Below are 18,085 nucleotides of genomic sequence, written 5' to 3'. Positions count from 1 at the left end.
TGAGGAGGAGAGGACCAAGGAAAATACCTGTGCATGAGGTGTGGGCAGAGCAGGGCCTCCCGTGTAATCCTAGCCCATACAGTGTGGCCTCAGGCCTTTGATCTACACCATCTGAAGGCCTTTATATTTTACTGCTTTGCAAGAGCTTAGTTCTGTGCTCAAGGCTATAGATTCCAAGGGAGCAAGCCATCAAAATGATCCTCGCTCCTGAGAAAACAAAGGTGTGTTTTACAAGATAAACCTGTTCATGCCCTCCTTCATCCTGAGACCATATTACGGGGGTTGGGGGCTGGGGGCTGGGTGAGGATGGCTGCTTAGACATAGACTAGAATTATGGCCAAGGAAGGATCTTTAATATTCTTTTTTTTCTCTGTCTGACGGAATCTTCCCAGCATGGCCCCCAACAATTCTTGCATTTGTGGGTAAACATCATTTGTCACTCAGAATAACGAAGTGGGAAGAGAATGTTAACATACCTATAGATAATACATGCACTGTTCCTGCACGTGTCACAATTAGCTGTGTCTTGCCCCGTCCGATATGAAAGCCTACAAGATAAGAACAGGAGAGCATTACAATCGGTGGCTGGGGGTGGGGGGCCGGTCGCTGGCCTCACAGAGCAGAGGCCTCAATTCAGATGCCCTTCCGGGTGTGAGATGCTCGAGATCACAGGGACTGACGCCTATGTGTTTACCACTTTGCTCGCTCGTGTCTCTGCCTTTACGGTACCAGCCAGTACACGTCTACAGCCAAGATGTCACTGAAATTAAATTTAGAATGTGAACATACGCTCCTGGATGAAGTGTGTAATCTGATTGCGTTATAAGCGTGACGAGTGGGAAGTTTCAAAGTAGCTTTATGTTTGTTGTACTGAAAAAAAAAACCACACCTAATCTTCTTCCAGGAGAAGACCATGGGCTTAGAGGCTGACGACTGCCTGGTTTTATGCCCTACCACCTCCTGTCCTGCTAGAGCAGGGCAGAGCTTGACATGCATGACCTCTGGGTCAAATTCTAACCCCAGCTCCATAAGTGATTTGCCTAGCAAGCCCAGGATGGGTTTCACACTGTTAAATGCTTGAAATGGTATCCAAAGAGTACTACTACCTATATCATGACTAAAGTATGAATGTCTCCAAAGGGTTTCATTCGGACCAGGAAGATTATGATTTAATACATAGATTACTATGTATTAATACTCATTACATTACTCAATACATTAATACTCATATAATGTCTTTGGGTTTGTACTTTGGTCCATAAATCCTAGAATATTTCCTCTGTGGGTATGTAGAGAAAACTGCTGCTGCTGTCTGTGACTCTATCTCTCCCGTTGTCAAGACTTCTGATGCATTCTCTATCTGCCTGTGCTGTCTGCTACGTAATGTCCCTGTAAGAACGGAGCATGGCAGACTTCAGCTCACTCTGGAGACCATGCAGGCTTTTGAGATGTGTGTGCATGTGTAAGTGCATTCATATGTGTGTGTGTGTGTGTGTGTGTGTGTGTGTGTGTGTGTATGAGAGAGAGAGAGAGAGAGAGAGAGAGAGAGAGAGAGAGAGGGAGACAGACAGACAGACAGACAGACAGACAGACAGAGACATAGATTGTGATCCTCTAATAATAAAATAACTAACCTTTGAGGTTTTTTGTTGTTGTTGTTGTTGTTGTAGTAGTATTGTATTGAAACTTGCTTTGCTTTGGTGGGGAGAGTTTTCTTAACTAGGCCAGGGTTGTCAATACTGTATATCTTGGATCATTCAACCTCCAAAAACCGTGTGTGTGTGGTGTTTTATACTCACTCACTCCCAACTACTCTACCTTAGTCGGACATTCTGCTCCTTCTAACACACACGCAAACTTTATTCTAAATATTATTTGCACTAAGGGTCAAACATGAGCATCTGAACCTATCTGGTTGATGGTGCGAGAACCATTTCCATCTGGCCTGGTGTCCGGTCACCTTGGGTGCATATTTGCATGGACAGCATCGCCCGGCAAAGTAACCATGTGTACAGTGGCTGTGTCAACAGCAGCAGTCTGTGTTTGTGTCACCTTTTGCTGTGTACACTGTGTGCGTTTGCACTGTGAGTTTCAAATTGAAAATAACATTTGTTTCCTCATTTTTATTTTGTGCTCTGTAAACATCTGACAAAATCATTGACTGCTCAGTGCTGACACTCTCTCTCTGTGGACTCAGTAAATGCAGCCGTGACTTGGAGTTCAGAGCAGTTGATTCGAGTTTGGTGTAGTTTATTTGTTAACCAAGTGACTTTATTCTGCTCCAAAGTCCTGCCAAACATTTCTTGTGATGCCTTGCACTTGAAAGAGAGTTAGAACCACAAGTGGCAAGCCCCAAGGACACACACTGGGTCTTTGTCCCATCCTAGCCAGAGCGCTTCTCCAACCTCTTGGGTATGCACAAGGCCATGCTCTTTTCAGTCAACTCACTTGGGCTTGGCCCTCTGTTTGTTCTTGATCATTGCCCCCACTCAGTGAGAAACTATACTTGAGGCCACATCCCTCCTTGCTGTGGCAGCCTAGCAGTGTCTGTCCATGCTGATGTGCTGTCAATCTGCTGGGCTGCGCTGTCCACAAGTGCTGCTATCCTAATGGGTATGAGCAAGAGAGAAGCGATGTACCGAACAGTCAGCCTTTTGTGCTAGTCACAGCCAACCTCTAGGATCTTAAAGAAGGCTCCTGTGGTCCCCAACCACCATCTGGGGACACTTGCTGGTACACTTCAAGAGCTTAGAACCTTTCTGCCCTAGACCTCCCTACAACCTCTACCGCATCTGATCAGCGTCGCACCTCCAAGCCTCAAGGGGCTCACTTGTATTAGTGCCTGGAGTCTTCTAATTAATTATTCTCCTCTCATTTTATGGAACAGAATCCAGCCACCCTCCAGGCCCAGGAACTCATTATTCCTAGACCCCAGGCTTTGGATACTCTCTATCCAGGGACCTGTGTTTTTCACTACATGTAATTGGCAGCTTGGGATAGATAGTCTGCGAATCCGAAAATAACAGGACAAAGGCTTCAGGCACCAGAGAGTCACCAGAGGACCTTCCTCCAGGATGGTGGAATGTTTTAGCAAGAAATTGTCCTCTTCTAAGCTCTCCTGAGCAGCCTATGCTAATCACTTAGTAAAGCATACACATTTACATCTCCGTCCTTTAGCAAGTACCTACTGAGTCAGGCATGGCTGCGGCTACCCAGAGGCTGTTTGTGATGATGCTAAGTGCTTGCCCTTGTGAGGTGCTCAGCAGAGGTAGAGGGATTTGGTCACCACACAGGGATGGTTGGATTGGTTCCTAATGGTGGTCAGTCACATTTCTGTTTTCTCGGTGGTATTTTCCATCAGCTTTCCCTGTCTGCAACTTACATTCAAGACTTCATTACCTACCAGGACCTCTCTTGGAGGGATCCTTGTGAATGTTTCTAATGGCTTCTTTAGTGTCCTTTCTGTAATTATCATTTAAAGGAATCAGACAAGTCAGAGGGGGATTTACGTGTGGTAAAATTTTGACCTGTGATGTGCGGTTTGTGGCTAACACACCCCAGGACTCCTGTCGGCAGCTATTGTCAGTCAGTATCCCTATGAATCTGTTACGTTTCTGTACTAATTGATCTCGGGTCTTCCAAGTACTAGGATTTGGCTTCACTGATTATATTAAGGCCACATTAATAACTGGGCTGCTGGAACTGGAGAGATGGCTCAGCGGTTAAGAGCACTGGCTGCTCTTCCAGAGGTCCTGAGTTCAATTCCCAGCACCCACAACTCCAGTTTCAGAGGATCCGACACCAACTCCCAGACACACATGCAGGCAAAACACCAATGCAAATAAAAATAAATAAGTTATTAAAAAAAATAACTGGGCTTGCAATGTGTGAATTGGGTCTATGTTGTAAACACAGACATGGCAGAGGGCGGGGAACACCAAGTGCCAATCAGCAATGCCCCTGCTTCTTCACCCTCCCCTGAAGCCCTTTTCCTAAAGGCAGGACTTAGAATAACTGTCTCTCTGTTTCACTGCTGTAGCTGAGGAGAACGATGCCCAATCTCAGGCCAGTACAGCAAGAGCTGCTTTAGGCACAATAGGATACAGCTCTCTGGCCAATCAAGTGCATAGATGGAAGAGCTTAAGCTACCGACCTAAAGGCAGACCAGGACATTTTGATCAATTTCTTGTTTGTTTGTTCTTTATTTATTTATTCGTTCGTTCATTCATTGCTCTTTATATTCGTTCATTCATTCATTCATTCATTCATTCATTCCTTTTGGTCTGAGAAGCTGCTGACTTTGTAAAGTTTTCTTCCTGTTGGCTTTCAGGAATCCATGCTTTATTCTAGATTGTTCATTCTCCATTCAATACCCGGTCCCATTGGGTTGTTTGCTTAATATGTCTCCGGCCATATCTTATAGTCAGAGGAACAAAACATGAGTCAAATGACAAGTGAGCGCCATAAGGAAATGGAAAGATAAATTATGAATAGTTCTAGCCTCACTAGGTGAACCTTCTCGACTCCTGTGGCAAACACACTTGCCCTATGTAAAGATATCATAGCACCCCCACTGTCCCACCTTAGCGATCTGTTTTTAGTCTTAAAAATAGATGTTACTAGACTTGAGGCAACAGGATCTAGCACCAAGGACAGCTCCCAGACCACCGGGCAGTCTTTTAGTCTTTTTCTCATGGTGTGTGTAGGGGGCGGAGAGGGTGTCGTAGAAGATTGTTAAATCAGAGCATGGCTGTTCTAGGTCTATGTGATCTGGCTGGCAAGCGATCACATCCAAAGATCTTCTAGGTCTATGTTATCCTGCTGGAATACAAACACGCCTTTAATCCAGGAGACAGAAGCAAACAGATCTAAGTTCAAAGCCAGCCTGGTATAGAGCAAGTATCAGATAAAGAAAAGCTTGGGTCCAGGCGTGGTGGTACATGCCTTTAATCCCAAATGAAGATAAAGTTACTTTGTGAAAGGAAAGGTGAAAAATCAGTGATTTCACAGAATAGGATATGCCCAACCCTCAGGAGGAGAGAGAGGAAATAGAAGCTGCTTAAGAGGCAGATTGTACCAGGACAGTACTAGACGAGAGATGGGTGGCAGAGGGAGAACTCAGGTGAAGATGGAACGGGCCAGAAAATGAAAAGAAGCCAGAAGATTAGAGCAGATTGCTGAGTTAGTTTGAGGCCAAGCAGAGCAATTCCAGGCCAAGAGAGAAGCCGGATTAAATAAGTCAGCTGGGAGAAGAGTTTGATCTTGAACAGCGGAGTTTAAGCAGCCAACCCAGAGCTCAAGAAGAACAAGGAAGGGTGAGCTTATTAAGCAGTGAGTCTCATACGCTGAAAACATCCTAGGCCTAGGTTAGCAGAAAGAGAGAGTAAGCCTCCCAGACAACAACAACTGATTCAGGAGAATAAAAGTTACTTTTATGAGGTGGGGGTGGGGGGAGTGGGGCATGGTCCTCCCTGTCAGTCCATCTGTCTGCCTACCTGTTTGCTGATCCCCATTTGTGATTGTGTGAACATTATCTGTGCAGAGATAAGCATGCCTGTATAAAGAGCATATACTATGCACATTCAGGTCTGCATAAGTCTGTGTGTCAAGCCCCAGGCAGCAATCTCTGTTTGTTTAGAACAAGATCTCTTGTTTGCCTGGAACAAGTAGACTAGGCTGTTAGTGAGCTCCCGGGGATCTGTCTGTCTGTTGTTACTTTTTCATCCCATGGTTACTGGGATTGGGAGAGCAGGCCAACAAGCCCAGCTTTTCACATGGCTTCTGGGGACTGAACTCTCACACTTGCAAGTCAAGTGCTTTAAAAGACTGATCCATGTCCCCTGCCCTGTGGACCTTTTCCTTTGGGCTCTAGCTTACCACTCTAACTCAGAACCCAAATCGGCCACCCGGAACTTTTCTCCTTGATGGTGCTCTTTGGACACATCCTGGTATTGGAATGGTCCAGATAACTAGACATGATTTATAAGCTTGATAAGGATGTAAAGGATGTGAGTTTAGTGGAATCTGGACAAGGACACGGTGCTCTGGGGAAACAGAATTTAGACAGGCTTGTTCCACAGGGCACTGCTGGCGGAAGCCAGCTATGGGGTCACTTCTGCTTCAATATGAATCCTTATTTCTCAACAAGGTGTTGTACCACTTTAAAAAAGTACAGCAAGTATGGCTTGCAGAGTACAGCCTGCATCTCAGAGCATCCTTGCTCTGAGAACCAGATGAAGGCCTCCTTGCAGTGGCCATTAACCCTTGAGTGCACCTCAGTACTCTAGTCTCCAGAGCTACTGAAGGCTTTGATAGTAATTTGCTCCAGGTCTTCAGTTGTTGTTAATAAAAGTTCCCGAATTAAAAATATAAATAATATAAGTATGTGTTTCTCTTCATGTGCATCCCTCTTCATAGTACTAGCGTATATCTGTAAGAAAGCATTGGTGGCCACTTCCTGTGTGGGAGTCTCCAGTTTTTCCTTTTACTGGAGCTGACATATGAAAGGAACAAAGAAGGGAGGCACAGGGCTGAGCTGCTGCAGTGGTTTTTATAGCACCCCACAGTAATGCTAAAGGAAGAGCGATGGCTGTCAGCTTCAGCGGAGGTACACCAAGGTGCTGTCCTGGGCTGCAGAGATCCCATAGGCCAGGTGATAGGAGCAACAGATTACCTGCATTTCTTTAAGGTAGCAGGGGAGCTGGGAGGTCCAAAGGGGGTTGAGGAGTGTCAGGGAAAGGTCACTGGGAGCTCCCTTCTAAATCCCATCCAAGCTGCTTGATGTCTCTGAAACTCTGAAGGATGCTGGTATGTGTGTGTGTGGGGGGGGGTACGGATGAGGAGAGGGGTGTCCAGGAGAGACAGGACCCACAGTGCTCGAGAAAAACAAGGTAAAGCAAAAGCCAAACACTTCCTGTTTCAGAGAATCAGAAGGAGTAAAAACTGAGTGGGGGTGGGGGGAGGGATGGGGAATGACGAAGAGCAAGGAGGTGGAGAGGAGGAGGTGGAGGAGGGAAATGGAAGAAGAGGGAAGAAAGGAGGGGAAGGGACAGGAGTAGGAAAGAGGAGAAGGGATGAGAAGAAGATTAGGAAGAGCAGGAGGGAGGGATGCAGAGAGGGAATGTTTCAGCATGAGGTCACCCTCTCCCTGTGCTTTTATGAGAAGCAGAGCACGCCCAAGATTCTGAGATCTCATAGGGAAATGTCTGAGAAGGAGAAGTAGGGTTTTCTCATATTAACAGTAACATGGGCGTTGTTTGGACTGTGAGCCCTATGTACTATCCCTCTGCAAGATCGTTCTCTTTTTGATTTTGTGGTACTGAGACTCGAACTCATAGCCTTTCTCATCTGGGACAATCACCTCAGCTCCACTGCCAGGGATGGTTCTAGTCAAACATGGGGAATGATTAGAATTTCAGCTACCAGGGAGGCAGAGATTGGTGATGGTGGTGTTGGTGTTGGTGTTGGTGTTGGTGGTGGTGTCGGTGGTGGTGGTGGTGGTGATGGTGGTGGAGGTGGTGGTGGTGGTGGTGGGGCTGCCAAAGTCTAGGCCTTCAGAAAGTGATGTAGTCAGACAATTCAAAGGGAGGTGAGACAGGAAGAAGGGAAGGCTGGAGAAATGGCTCGGACGTTATGCACACTCTCCGTCTTTGGAGAGGACCCAGGTTCGGTTTCTAGCTCCTGTATTGCAGCTCACAGCCATCCAACAGAAGTTCCTGCTTATCCAGCACCCTCTTCAGACCTGCCCAAGGCACCAGGCACTTTACATGGAACACATACATACACGCAGGCAAAACACCCATACATGTAAAATAAAAACAAGCAGCTCTGAATACAAAAACAAACAAGCAAATAAACAAATAGAGAAAGGAAAGGTAGAGAAAGCAGAGAGATTTAAGATTCTCAACCTATGGCTCCCTTGCTCACCTGCCTTAGTCTTTGTGTTAAGTCTGGACTGACTGCAGCACTCAGGAGAACTGTCCTCTTGGCATTGCCTGTGTGCTGTGTGTTGTGGGTCCCTCCCCCACGATTATACACAGTGCAAGCAACAGTAAGTGACCCTGTAGCTTACTCACCGTCTTTTAACTGGTGTATTAATTTTCAACAAGGTCAGATTTCTAGTACTGGGGGGAAAAAAAAGCATATGGGATGATGCTAGCTTTGGGGGTGACCCTCCAAGGGTGGTTTTTCAAAACACTAGTTACATAGAGTGTTGGAACTGTCACACTGAATTAACACAAAGGCTGTGCCCTAGTCCTGTGGGTATGGTCCTCATCAAGAGATGGCATTTCTTACAAAACTGCAAAGACTGTCTTCTCTGTTTTCCGTGATAATTTATGTTCTTATCTGATTTATCCTCTTAATTTTGATCTCTCTTTTTTCTTCGGGCTTTCTCACCTGGTGCCAATTTTTTTTTCTTTTTCTTCTGCATTCCTGCCCAGCTGTCCCTTCTTGATAACTAAGCTATCGTTTGTGTCAGCATCTTAATGGGCTTTTCCACATAACAGTCTCAAAGTGACATTAATTAGAGGCACACCGTACCTCTGCTACTGGCGAGAAATTAAATTTCAGAAGTAGTCGGAGTTGATGTTGTAAGGAACCTCACAGGTCCTGATGGTTCCCCAGAAGCAGACCCAGCGTGTCTCTGCATCTGAAGCCTCACCAGGAATTTGCCACATCATGTACTGGAAGTGTACCTAGTTTATATATCAGCTCTTCCGTTGCTAAAGTGAATTTAGACTTTCCCAATATATCCATGGAAACATCTACATCTATTGTAAGCAGTGGAGCCTACATAGATGTAAGCTATTATATGCCAGGATTTAGGGAAGCATCTGATTACAGCTTCATACTCTGTGTGTGTGTGTGTGTGTGTGTGTGTGTGTGTGTGTGTGTGTGTGTGTGTGTGTGTGTGTTCTGGGTTTTATATGTATGTATGCATGTGTGGAGGACAAAGGTTAACACAAGTGTCTTCCTCCATCACTCCCAACCTTATATTTTGAGACAGCGTACCTCACTGAGTCTGGAGCTCACTGGCTGGCTAGTGAGCAGGTATTTCCCCCATCTCTGCACTTCTGCCCTTTAGCACTGGTCCTACAGATGCAGATTACACTACCTAGCTGTGTGTGCTGGGAATGCAAACGCGAGACATCATGCGTGCACAACAAGCACTTTGCGCACTGCTTTAAGCTTCTTAAAAAGAATACCAAGTTGGTTTTCATGACCAACGCAAGGTCACTGATTGGTTAATCCAAAGCAGTGTGGGCCCTCCTAGTTCATGGCTCAACTAGGCTCCTTCCCACACTAGGTGCCTCTCAGCTGAGTCAGACTAAGCAGTTGAGTGATCCTTGCAGGGTGTAGGTCTCTAATCAGACATATTGGGTAGTTAGTGTGAACACGAAGTCTGTCTTGAGAAACTTGCCATCTCTGCTGTTGGCAAAATTCCCACCCCCATGATGATATGCAAGTGGGCTGAAGGTTGACACCTATGCTGTCATCTGTGTGGTGCCATCTGAGAGCTCTGGGGGACCACCCTGGTGCTGCTCCTCTCGAGCGAGCCCTTTGCTGGCTCTCATCTGCCCTCCACTAGCTTTCTCCGCCAGGGCCTCCAGCATTCAGGATCAGCATGGTCCTTCAGTTTGTCCAACTGATGTCTAGCATGTGGGTCCCAGGGGGCAGTGGCAGCTAAAGCTCGTGGAAGCTTGGGATGAATGAGGAAACAGAAATGTGAATGGACCAAGAAGTGATTTTTGTCTAAGCAGATCACTGAGAGTGAGCTTGATATGATCCAGTGAAATTCACCTGCCCACTGAATAAAAGTATAGAGAAAAATCCCTTGATGTTTTATGGACACAGTGTAGGAGTTTGTCTATTAGAGTTACCCCAATACACTCACTGAACTATTCGAGTTTATAGAACACCAGCTTTACTGGCTGTTCCTTCATTAGTTTCCTATGGTCAGGCATGAGCAGCAAAGCCAGTCCAACTAAACATAAACCCAGATTGCCCATCTTTATCCTGATCATCTGGAAGTGGTGGTCACAGGGCAGGACGTGTAGCGTGCTCTCGCTGAGGCCAGACTCCTTTTTCACGCATACCTAAGAAGTTCTCTTGGACATGGGCATGTGGACTTCTGATTTCTTGCATGTGTTGTGTGTGCAAACAACCCTGGGCATCTTCCCAAGTCACTACCCGCCCACCTTTTATTGGTGTCTCTTACCAATTCATTTAGACTGGCAGGCGGGCTCCAGGGACCCATCTGTCTCCTCTGCACCCTCCTATGCTGAACTTACAAATGCTCACTTGCTCTATGCCTGGCTTTTCTGCGGGTGCTGAGGACTCAAACTCAGGCCCCTGTGTTGTGCGGCTGGCACCTTACCCACTGAGCTGTTTCCTAGCCATTCCACCCTGATGTCTGTTGAGTAAAATAGGAGTCAGATCTGGTTGACTGCATCAAGGGAGATTTGTCTCATGGGTCCCATGTTAGAACTCAGAAGAAAGATCCCTCAAAGAACACAGTGCTGCATCCAGTAGCATTCTGTGGCTCAGTTCCTTAAGTTTGGGATGTTGGGGGGCCAGACTGGGATTTTCAACATAAAAATTGCAGAAGTGCTGATTTGGACACATCCCTAAAAAGCTGAGTTGGGTTTCTCTTCATCCTATTGGTCTTAACTTTACTTTTAAAACTTATGATAGGTTGAAATTCTTAAAAGGAAGAAAAAGCGGAGGTGGGGGCAGAAGTTCTTTCAAACCAGGAATTAAGATTGTAAACCTTAGCTGGTTGTGGTGGTACACCCCTTAAACTCATCACTTGGGAAGCAGTGGCAGGAGGATTGCTGTGAGTTTGAGGCCAGCCTGGTCTACAAAGCAAGTCCAGGACAGCCAAGGCTACACAGAGAATCCCTGTCTTGAAAAAAAAAAAAAAGACTATAATTCTGAAGGCACCATGCTACAAGCAAACCATGTACCTTCTTACTGAATTCCAGGATGGTGCCTGACAGTCTTGGCTATTTCTAATTTTTGACTTTAAGAAGTCTGCAGCACCAGAGCCCAGCATGCTCGCCTGCACAGATTCTACCTGTTACTTGCTGTGTCTTAATGTCCTTGCATGGCCTTTGGTGGGCGTTGGTTGCTTAGACCTTTAAAGTCTACAAGGCCCAGTTTTCAAGTTGAAGTACGTGCTTGTATGTTTTAGAAGTAGATTTGCATGACTCTGAAAAGCAACATCCTTCCAGGGCCCTCTTTCCAGGGTTCTTGCTAACCACCTCCTTTCCAGGCAGCCCCATACACCTCTGAAAAGCTTTAGTGACCAGGGAATTTCCATAGACCCCCTCCACAGTGGGCTAGGGATATAGGGCCACTTCTGTGGACCACCTGACACCACTTTGTTGGGCAGGACCTGATCTTCTGCTACTCTTCCCCATGATTCCTCCTGATAAATAAAAAGCTGACATCTGCTTCTTCCACCACCACTACACCAGTGCTCAAGGAGGATTCCCTCAATGCCGGTGACCAGTTTGCCTTTTCTGTATTCCTACATTAGGATATAGGCAAGGTTCTGGTGAACTGGCAGTGTGCAGTATATGTCAGGGGTATAGCAGATGACCAAATATATTATGAACAATGACTGGATGAGCAGATGCATGACCAAATGGAGAATATGCATGCATGTATATTCTTTTTGGGTCCGGGCACAAAATATCTTTTTGCTCCTGGAAAGAATAATAGACTGGCCAATTTGGTGATGTTCCAGCTGGGGAAGGGATGTCTGTCCAAGGACTATTAGCCATCACCCCCCTTTCAAATGTTTCCAAACAAGTGGGGATAAAGGTTGATCATGCTCCGCTCCTCATATCCAGTTATGAAGATAAATGGCTTAGCACCTTGCACCTTAAGCTGTGCTGTTCACATGCCTGGGAAAGCTCACTCATTTGGCCCACAAGCGATCTGGGTAAAAACACCCCTCTCTGGGCAAAACCCCAATGAACTCCATGGCTTTCTGTAGACAGTACTGACAGTTACTGGCTTAGCATCTCCCCAAATGTGGTGACTCTTATATTCTGCGGCGGTTCTGTGTGGACTTTCAAGTTATGTTATAAATGTCCTATGCTTGCATTTTCTTAATGTATTTATGCAATTGAGGAGATACCCAGTCGCAAAATGATGACAATAATGACACAAACAAGCCACTTGCCCCAGAAGGCACTAGAAATATCTATTAATAAGAAGAAAGATGGCTTTTTAGGGCTGAGCAGAGGCGGGCTTGATTAATTTGTGTTCCGGGAGGAGAGCTAATGCTTAAGCTATAGTTTATTGAAAATTAATGAAAATGAATTTTTGGTGGTACTAGCTACCCAAAGGGAATAAAAATTAGGATGTGCATTTACGGTACTAAGATGGATTTTCCTTCTGGCTGCCATTTCTCTCCGCTTGAGTCCTATCCGTCAAGCGTGCTGCCGTGTGTGGAGGCTTCAGTTTGAAAGTGTGGATGTGCATTTGCAGGTCTTGATGGCAAATACCCACAAGGGCTTTTATCTTTTATTTATAGATTCTTTTGATGTATTTAGATTAGCTTAGTTAACAGTTTTAAGTGAGCTTTTTTTGCTTCTTGAAGCTTATGTGCCTTTTCAAAGCTGATCTTGCATTTGTTTGAGAAACAAAGTTATCTGAACTCTCCTCACTGAAGATTAAAATCTTCCTGAGACAGTATAGATGGGCCAGTGACTACAGTCCCTGCGCTTGAAGGAGACCCTAGGCAATGTCCACAGGGCAACTCACAACTGGAACTCTAGTACCAGAGGATCTGACACTCTTCTTGCCTTGGCAGGCCTTGGATGCTCCATGAACACTGCATGCATGTGGTGCACAGACAAGTAGGCAAACCACTCATACACATAAAAATAAGATCTTTAACACATTTTTATATTTTTGGTGAGGTGATTTGTAGAAATCTTTGCTGTCCAATTTTGAGACTCATCTGGGAATACAGTTTGTTGTATAACTGACGAGATGCTGACCTAAATTTTTTTTTTTTTTTTACTCCAGCCAGAGTGGTGGTGTGCACGGCTTTAATCACAGTACTTGGGAGGCAGAGGTGGGTGGATCTCTGTCTGCCTTGTCTAGAGGAGCAAGTTCCAGGCCAGCCAAGCTACACAATGAGACCCTGTGTCAAAAAAAAAATGATCATTAAGAAAAAAATATTTATAGTTGATATATGCCCATTTGACAGCCTCTTTCCCCAAGGTCTCTCACCCTGATACGTCTTAACATCTGGACTTTGGAAATACATTGGGTGTTTATTTTACATTGTGTTGGAACCTTCTGCCCTGTTTACCTGCTTCTATTGGTTGTTTTTATGTTGCATTGAAAAGTTTGCTTTGGTTTACTATTTCCACATTGGTCTAATTTGAATCAGCTTGAGGAAGGAAGAGTCTGGTGCTGGATAGCACAGTTCCTCCATGAGCCTCTCTTCTGATGAGATGGATCCTCCTCCGGAGGGTGAGCTTTGTGTCATTAGCCAGCTCCCTGGTCTTAGACAGAAATGATCTTGATTTTTCTCTGCAATGATCACAGTCGAGATAAATCCTTAAGAATATACATTATTTGGGGCCTGGTGGTCTGTCTGCCTCTAGCACTGAAGGTGTACTTTCCCTGGAGGCTGAATTTCAATTCTGTGAGCCAGGAGAGTGGGACCAGGAGTAGACTCTCCGAAGACGCTTCAGTCATAGCAGGACCTAGACCTGCTGTGGCCTGAGACACGCCCTCGTTCCTCCTTCCATGTATGAGCCTGCCGTAGCCCCATTTTCAGGCAACTGTGAAGTCTCACACAACTCTCCCTCTCTCTTGACCTTGGAGAGCCTGTGAAGCATACCCAAGCATCAGTTCTCCGCTGGATGGAGGTCATTTACCTCAGACTGCTTTGAGAAGGCTCAGGAATGCCCTGCACATTGTAGGTTGCTCCCCGTAGGGGCACTTGGTGTGCTGAGCTCAGAGGGGCTTCTTCTGGGGGCCTCTCACTCCCATGCAACTCTGCCTCAGACCCAGTGGAAAGTTTAGTGTAGAGCATTTTTTCATTGCTTAGCAAAAACTGCATGAGGTTTGAAAAAGTATTTGAAAACCAGAACTCAGATTTCTTCTTCCTTTTTTTTTTTTTTTTTAAAATCTGAATTCTGGAACACAAATCCATAAATTTCATAAATGTTCATGTCATGCCTTGAATTGCTCATTTTATCTGCAAACGGGGTTTCAGAGTCGCCTAGTGGCTCGCTGGTGAGGTTCCTATTCACTGGCCAACTTGAAAGGCTGAGGAGGTATTTGAAAGCTATTTTGGCATTCTGCTCAGGAAGATTATTTAAATTCCATTTTCAGGTGTATATGATACCTACCCGAAGCCCAGAGCAAGAATGAGAGATGTGTTTGATGCACTTACAAATATATTTAGCTTTATTTCTATATCGAGGGAAAGACGTATCATTTCCAAGAACTTCAGACCAGTGTTTACAAAGCTATCTAAACATAAGCATTAAGGAAGCCTTGCCTGACCTTGTGCCTAGGAGGGCTGTGACACGCACTTTCACTTCACAAGCCACAGAAACAAGAAATACACTTGACTATGGGACGTGACTGTTTTATCACAAACCTATAAAAGCTGTGTATGGTAATAGGAAAAAAAAAACCCATTTTCCTAAAGTCTCCTAGTAGATTGCCACATTCACCTCAGCATCATGCCAAGAGGAGGAAAGGGAAGGGAGGTTATGATGGGATTCTTCTCTTGTTGGTAGATCAATAGACAGGGCTTTTCCTCAGTAAATTATATGAGTATTTTAAGATGGATGTGGAAGTTGTGCTATTTCCTGATATTTCTGAAGAAAGTGCTCTTAGGGCAGAAAGGAGCCTTCTTCCAGAAAGAAATATGTATGCCAGAAAGCCAAAGCTAGGCAATCTGGAAAAGAGTCCAAATTCCCTGACTCCCATCTCAACTCTCCATGACTTGGTGAGTGCAGTGTTTCTCTTGAAAGCAAACTTCAAAGCACAGTGCTCTGGATCTGATCTGGATCTCAGCCCCTCTTTATCCTCCAGAATAATCTAACCCATGTAGCCAAGCCAGAGGAGACACTTCCCATGTTCTCGCCTGCGTGGCTTGACCTCATGGTGGCTTGCTCTTGCAAGGTTGTCCGACAGAGAAAATTCCTATAGAGGCAAGTGGGGTCTGTGTTTCAGAAACAGAGTCTTGCCTTGTAGCCTAGACTGGCCTTGAACTCACCATCCTCCTACCTCGGCCTCCCAAGGGCTGAGATTATAGGTGTGTGCCACCACACCTGTCTTCCAAGTGTCATTCATTCCCCAGATCCCCTAGGCAGGCAGGTATGCATGAAGGCTGCAAGGCATTTAGAGGTTTCAGTTACAATGGAAGAGTCAGGGGCTCAGCAGGTTGGATGGTGACTCTGCGGCGGAAGTAGCTAGGGGAGGCCATGCCAGTGTGAATTTCTCTGCTCAGGACCTGCTGACTGCAGAAGCCCTGGCCAGTCTGCTTTCCTGTCCAGCTGAAGCCCATTTTCTGAGAGGGAGGGAGGGAGGGGAAGGGAAGGTGGGGGGGAGAGAGAGAAGGAGAGAGAGGAGGGAGAGAGAGAGAGAGAGAGAGAGAGAGAGAGAGAGAGAGAGAGAGAGAGAGAGAGAGAGAGAGAGAGAGAGAGAGAGAGAGAGACAGAGAGAGACAGAGAGAGACAGAGAGAGACAGAGAGAGAGAAGTGCAGTGGAGGCTGACCTCTCTCAGCTGGCTGTACTGCCACCGAGACAGATTCATCAAGAACAGTAGAAAACAGAATGCTGACATTTCCATCCCCGCAAACAGAGTACCTGAAGGGACAGGAGAGCATTTGGCAGAATTAAGGGCCTTTCTGCCTCTGATTTGGCACTTAGCACAGCCTTCTCTCACTGCCCACACTATCCTGCTTGCCTGGGGTACATCTTGCCAGAGCTGAGGAGGACTCCTTTAAGGGTTGCAGAATGCTCTTAGGTCATGGTTGCTGGGGGCCACTGTTGACTGCTGTCTCGTCCACCCTCTCTCTTCTGTTTGGGACCTTTCCCAGCTATGATCTTAATGCAGTAGTCTGGTTCTGACAGGAACGCCGGATCTTTCTATAGACAGTGTACAGCTGAGACGGGATGGGATCACCTGACTGCACCCAGCTTTGCCTTGGCTCCAGAAGGGGAAATCTGGGGGCCACGAACTTAGATGTGAAGGAAAGGCTTTATGACTCCCCAGGTCTCTGCCACAGCTGCCACAAGGGTGTACAGAGCCCATGCTGACCCTCAAGCCTAATTGAGTAAACTGGCCCCTTTCTGTCTTTTTCTGTTATTGTGACACAGCATTTCTTCCATTTGGGCCTGAGTATTTAGAGAAAACTTGAAGAGGTCTCTCATCTCCTCATAGGTTCTGTGAGGGTACTGTCAGTATGAGGACATGAGAAAGAGCCCATGCCCACCTGACATCAACATGTCAATCAATGAAACCAGAGGCCTTTTACTCCCATGAAGGTGGGACACCTTTCTCATGTCTACAAAGGATGCTGGCATACAGTTTACAATTTTATGTCACACACACACACACACACACACACACACACACACAGAGTTTCAAAGTCAGGGCTTGGTATAGGGGTCATGTATCCTGAAGACAGACTAAAGCATACAGGCAAACGAGCTGATCGTTAGTTAATAGAGTACTCCTCAAACCTGGGCCTGAATCCCAGCTGCTCAGTGCCTAACTCAGCGTCCACCACCGAGACTATGCTGAGCGGAAGCCCTCTGGATGTGTGAAAGAGTTACATTTCTTCCTGTCTGGCAGTCACAACAGGAACATGCCCCAATCTTAGTGTAGATTTCAGCTGAGCTGTTGTAGTGCCAACACTTAACCACCCAATAGTCAACACTGTGGCCTCTGGTCTAACTCTCTCTGCCTGTGTAAATGTTTGTTGCAACGCAACCGTGACTGTTCATATTTGGATTGCTTGTGGCTGCTTTTAGGATAAAGATAAGAGTGAGCATCATCTGGATACAGATCCCAAAGCTGATAATCTGCGCCCTCCCACTCCCAGTGCTCGCCGGTTCTGCCTCATCGGAAGGGAGTCTGAGGTTCAAGGACCTGAGTCTTCACCTCTCACCGATTTATCTGAACAGGCCTCTTTCTTACTTAGTGGCTATTTCCATTAAAAAAAAATGTTGATTAGCAGAATAAATGGATTTTGGGACACGTGAATACTGTAGGCCACTGTATGGGGTATGTTAACTTTTTTATTCCTGTCTCCCAAGCATGTGGATGCTCCCATGATCTTGGAGGCTTTCCCATGAGTGGGTTTTTGTATGGGCCGCATATCAGATATTTACATTATGATTCATATCAGTTTTAAAGTTACAGTTATAAAGTAGCAAAAACATAATAATTTTATGGTTGCAGGGGGGGAGGGTATGACCACAACCTGAGGAACTATATCAAAGTGTTGCAGCATTAGGAATGTTGGGAACCACACCGCTCTAGGGTCTGGGATGGGTGAACTTAGAGGCAGGAGGAGCTATCTCCCGGCAGGGTGCAGCTGAGGCTGCAGTGCTCTGAGCAGTGAGGCCCTCCAGGCAGCTGGTCAGTGACTCTTCAGCTCGGAAAGCCCATAGTGGCTACAGAGAATTCCCACTGTTGCAAGAACTAGTCTGGTTTTAAATTCCATAGTGTGCTTGCCCCGTTCTCAGCCTTTAAAAAAACACATCAGTCATGCAGGTAGCCTGTGTGACCTAGCACTTCCTGAGAAGCAACCAGAATAGTACTGAGACCACTCAGATAGGCAGGGTAATTCTTGGCATTCACGCCAGCTGGATGAGCAAATGCCGCCTGCACTGCATAAAGCGGAGTGATTTGTGGGAATTGCCCAAACGTTTTTACAGGGGACTAAAAAGCATAATTGTGAGGAAATTTTTTGTACAACCACTTCCTTACAGAAGGCATCCTCTCTAATGCTGTCCATAGAGCCTACCCTTTCATCCTGTACCCACTGTGTGCTCTTCTAGGCAGGGGCTTCCTAGAGCCCTTACTTAA

The 18,085-nt window shown here is 45.9% G+C and overlaps 2 protein-coding genes across 4 annotated transcripts in view; one reads left to right on the top strand and one right to left on the bottom strand.

The window, feature by feature from the left end:
• DOCK1 (dedicator of cytokinesis 1) overlaps window positions 1-18,085 on the top strand; it is a 502,641-nt gene that overhangs the window by 230,891 nt on the left and 253,665 nt on the right. The gene's annotated exons all lie outside the window — the stretch shown is intronic.
• The window catches only part of INSYN2A (inhibitory synaptic factor 2A), a 61,452-nt gene that overhangs the window by 19,891 nt on the left and 23,476 nt on the right, over window positions 1-18,085 (bottom strand). The window contains exon 3 of one of the 2 annotated variants that reach the window (XM_084751125.1): window positions 477-548. The exons of the other annotated variant lie outside the window; for it this stretch is intronic. Coding sequence (XP_084607251.1) covers window positions 477-548 — 72 coding nt within the window. The remainder of the gene's footprint in view (window positions 1-476; window positions 549-18,085) is intronic. 2 annotated transcript variants of the gene reach the window in all.

This window comes from Acomys minous, assembly GCF_964271855.1.
Source record: "Acomys minous genome assembly, chromosome: 2".
In the NCBI taxonomy this organism is placed as follows: Eukaryota; Metazoa; Chordata; class Mammalia; order Rodentia; family Muridae; genus Acomys; species Acomys minous.
The sequence above is the reverse complement of the archived record's forward strand: the minus strand, read 5'-3'. Positions and strand labels throughout refer to the sequence as shown.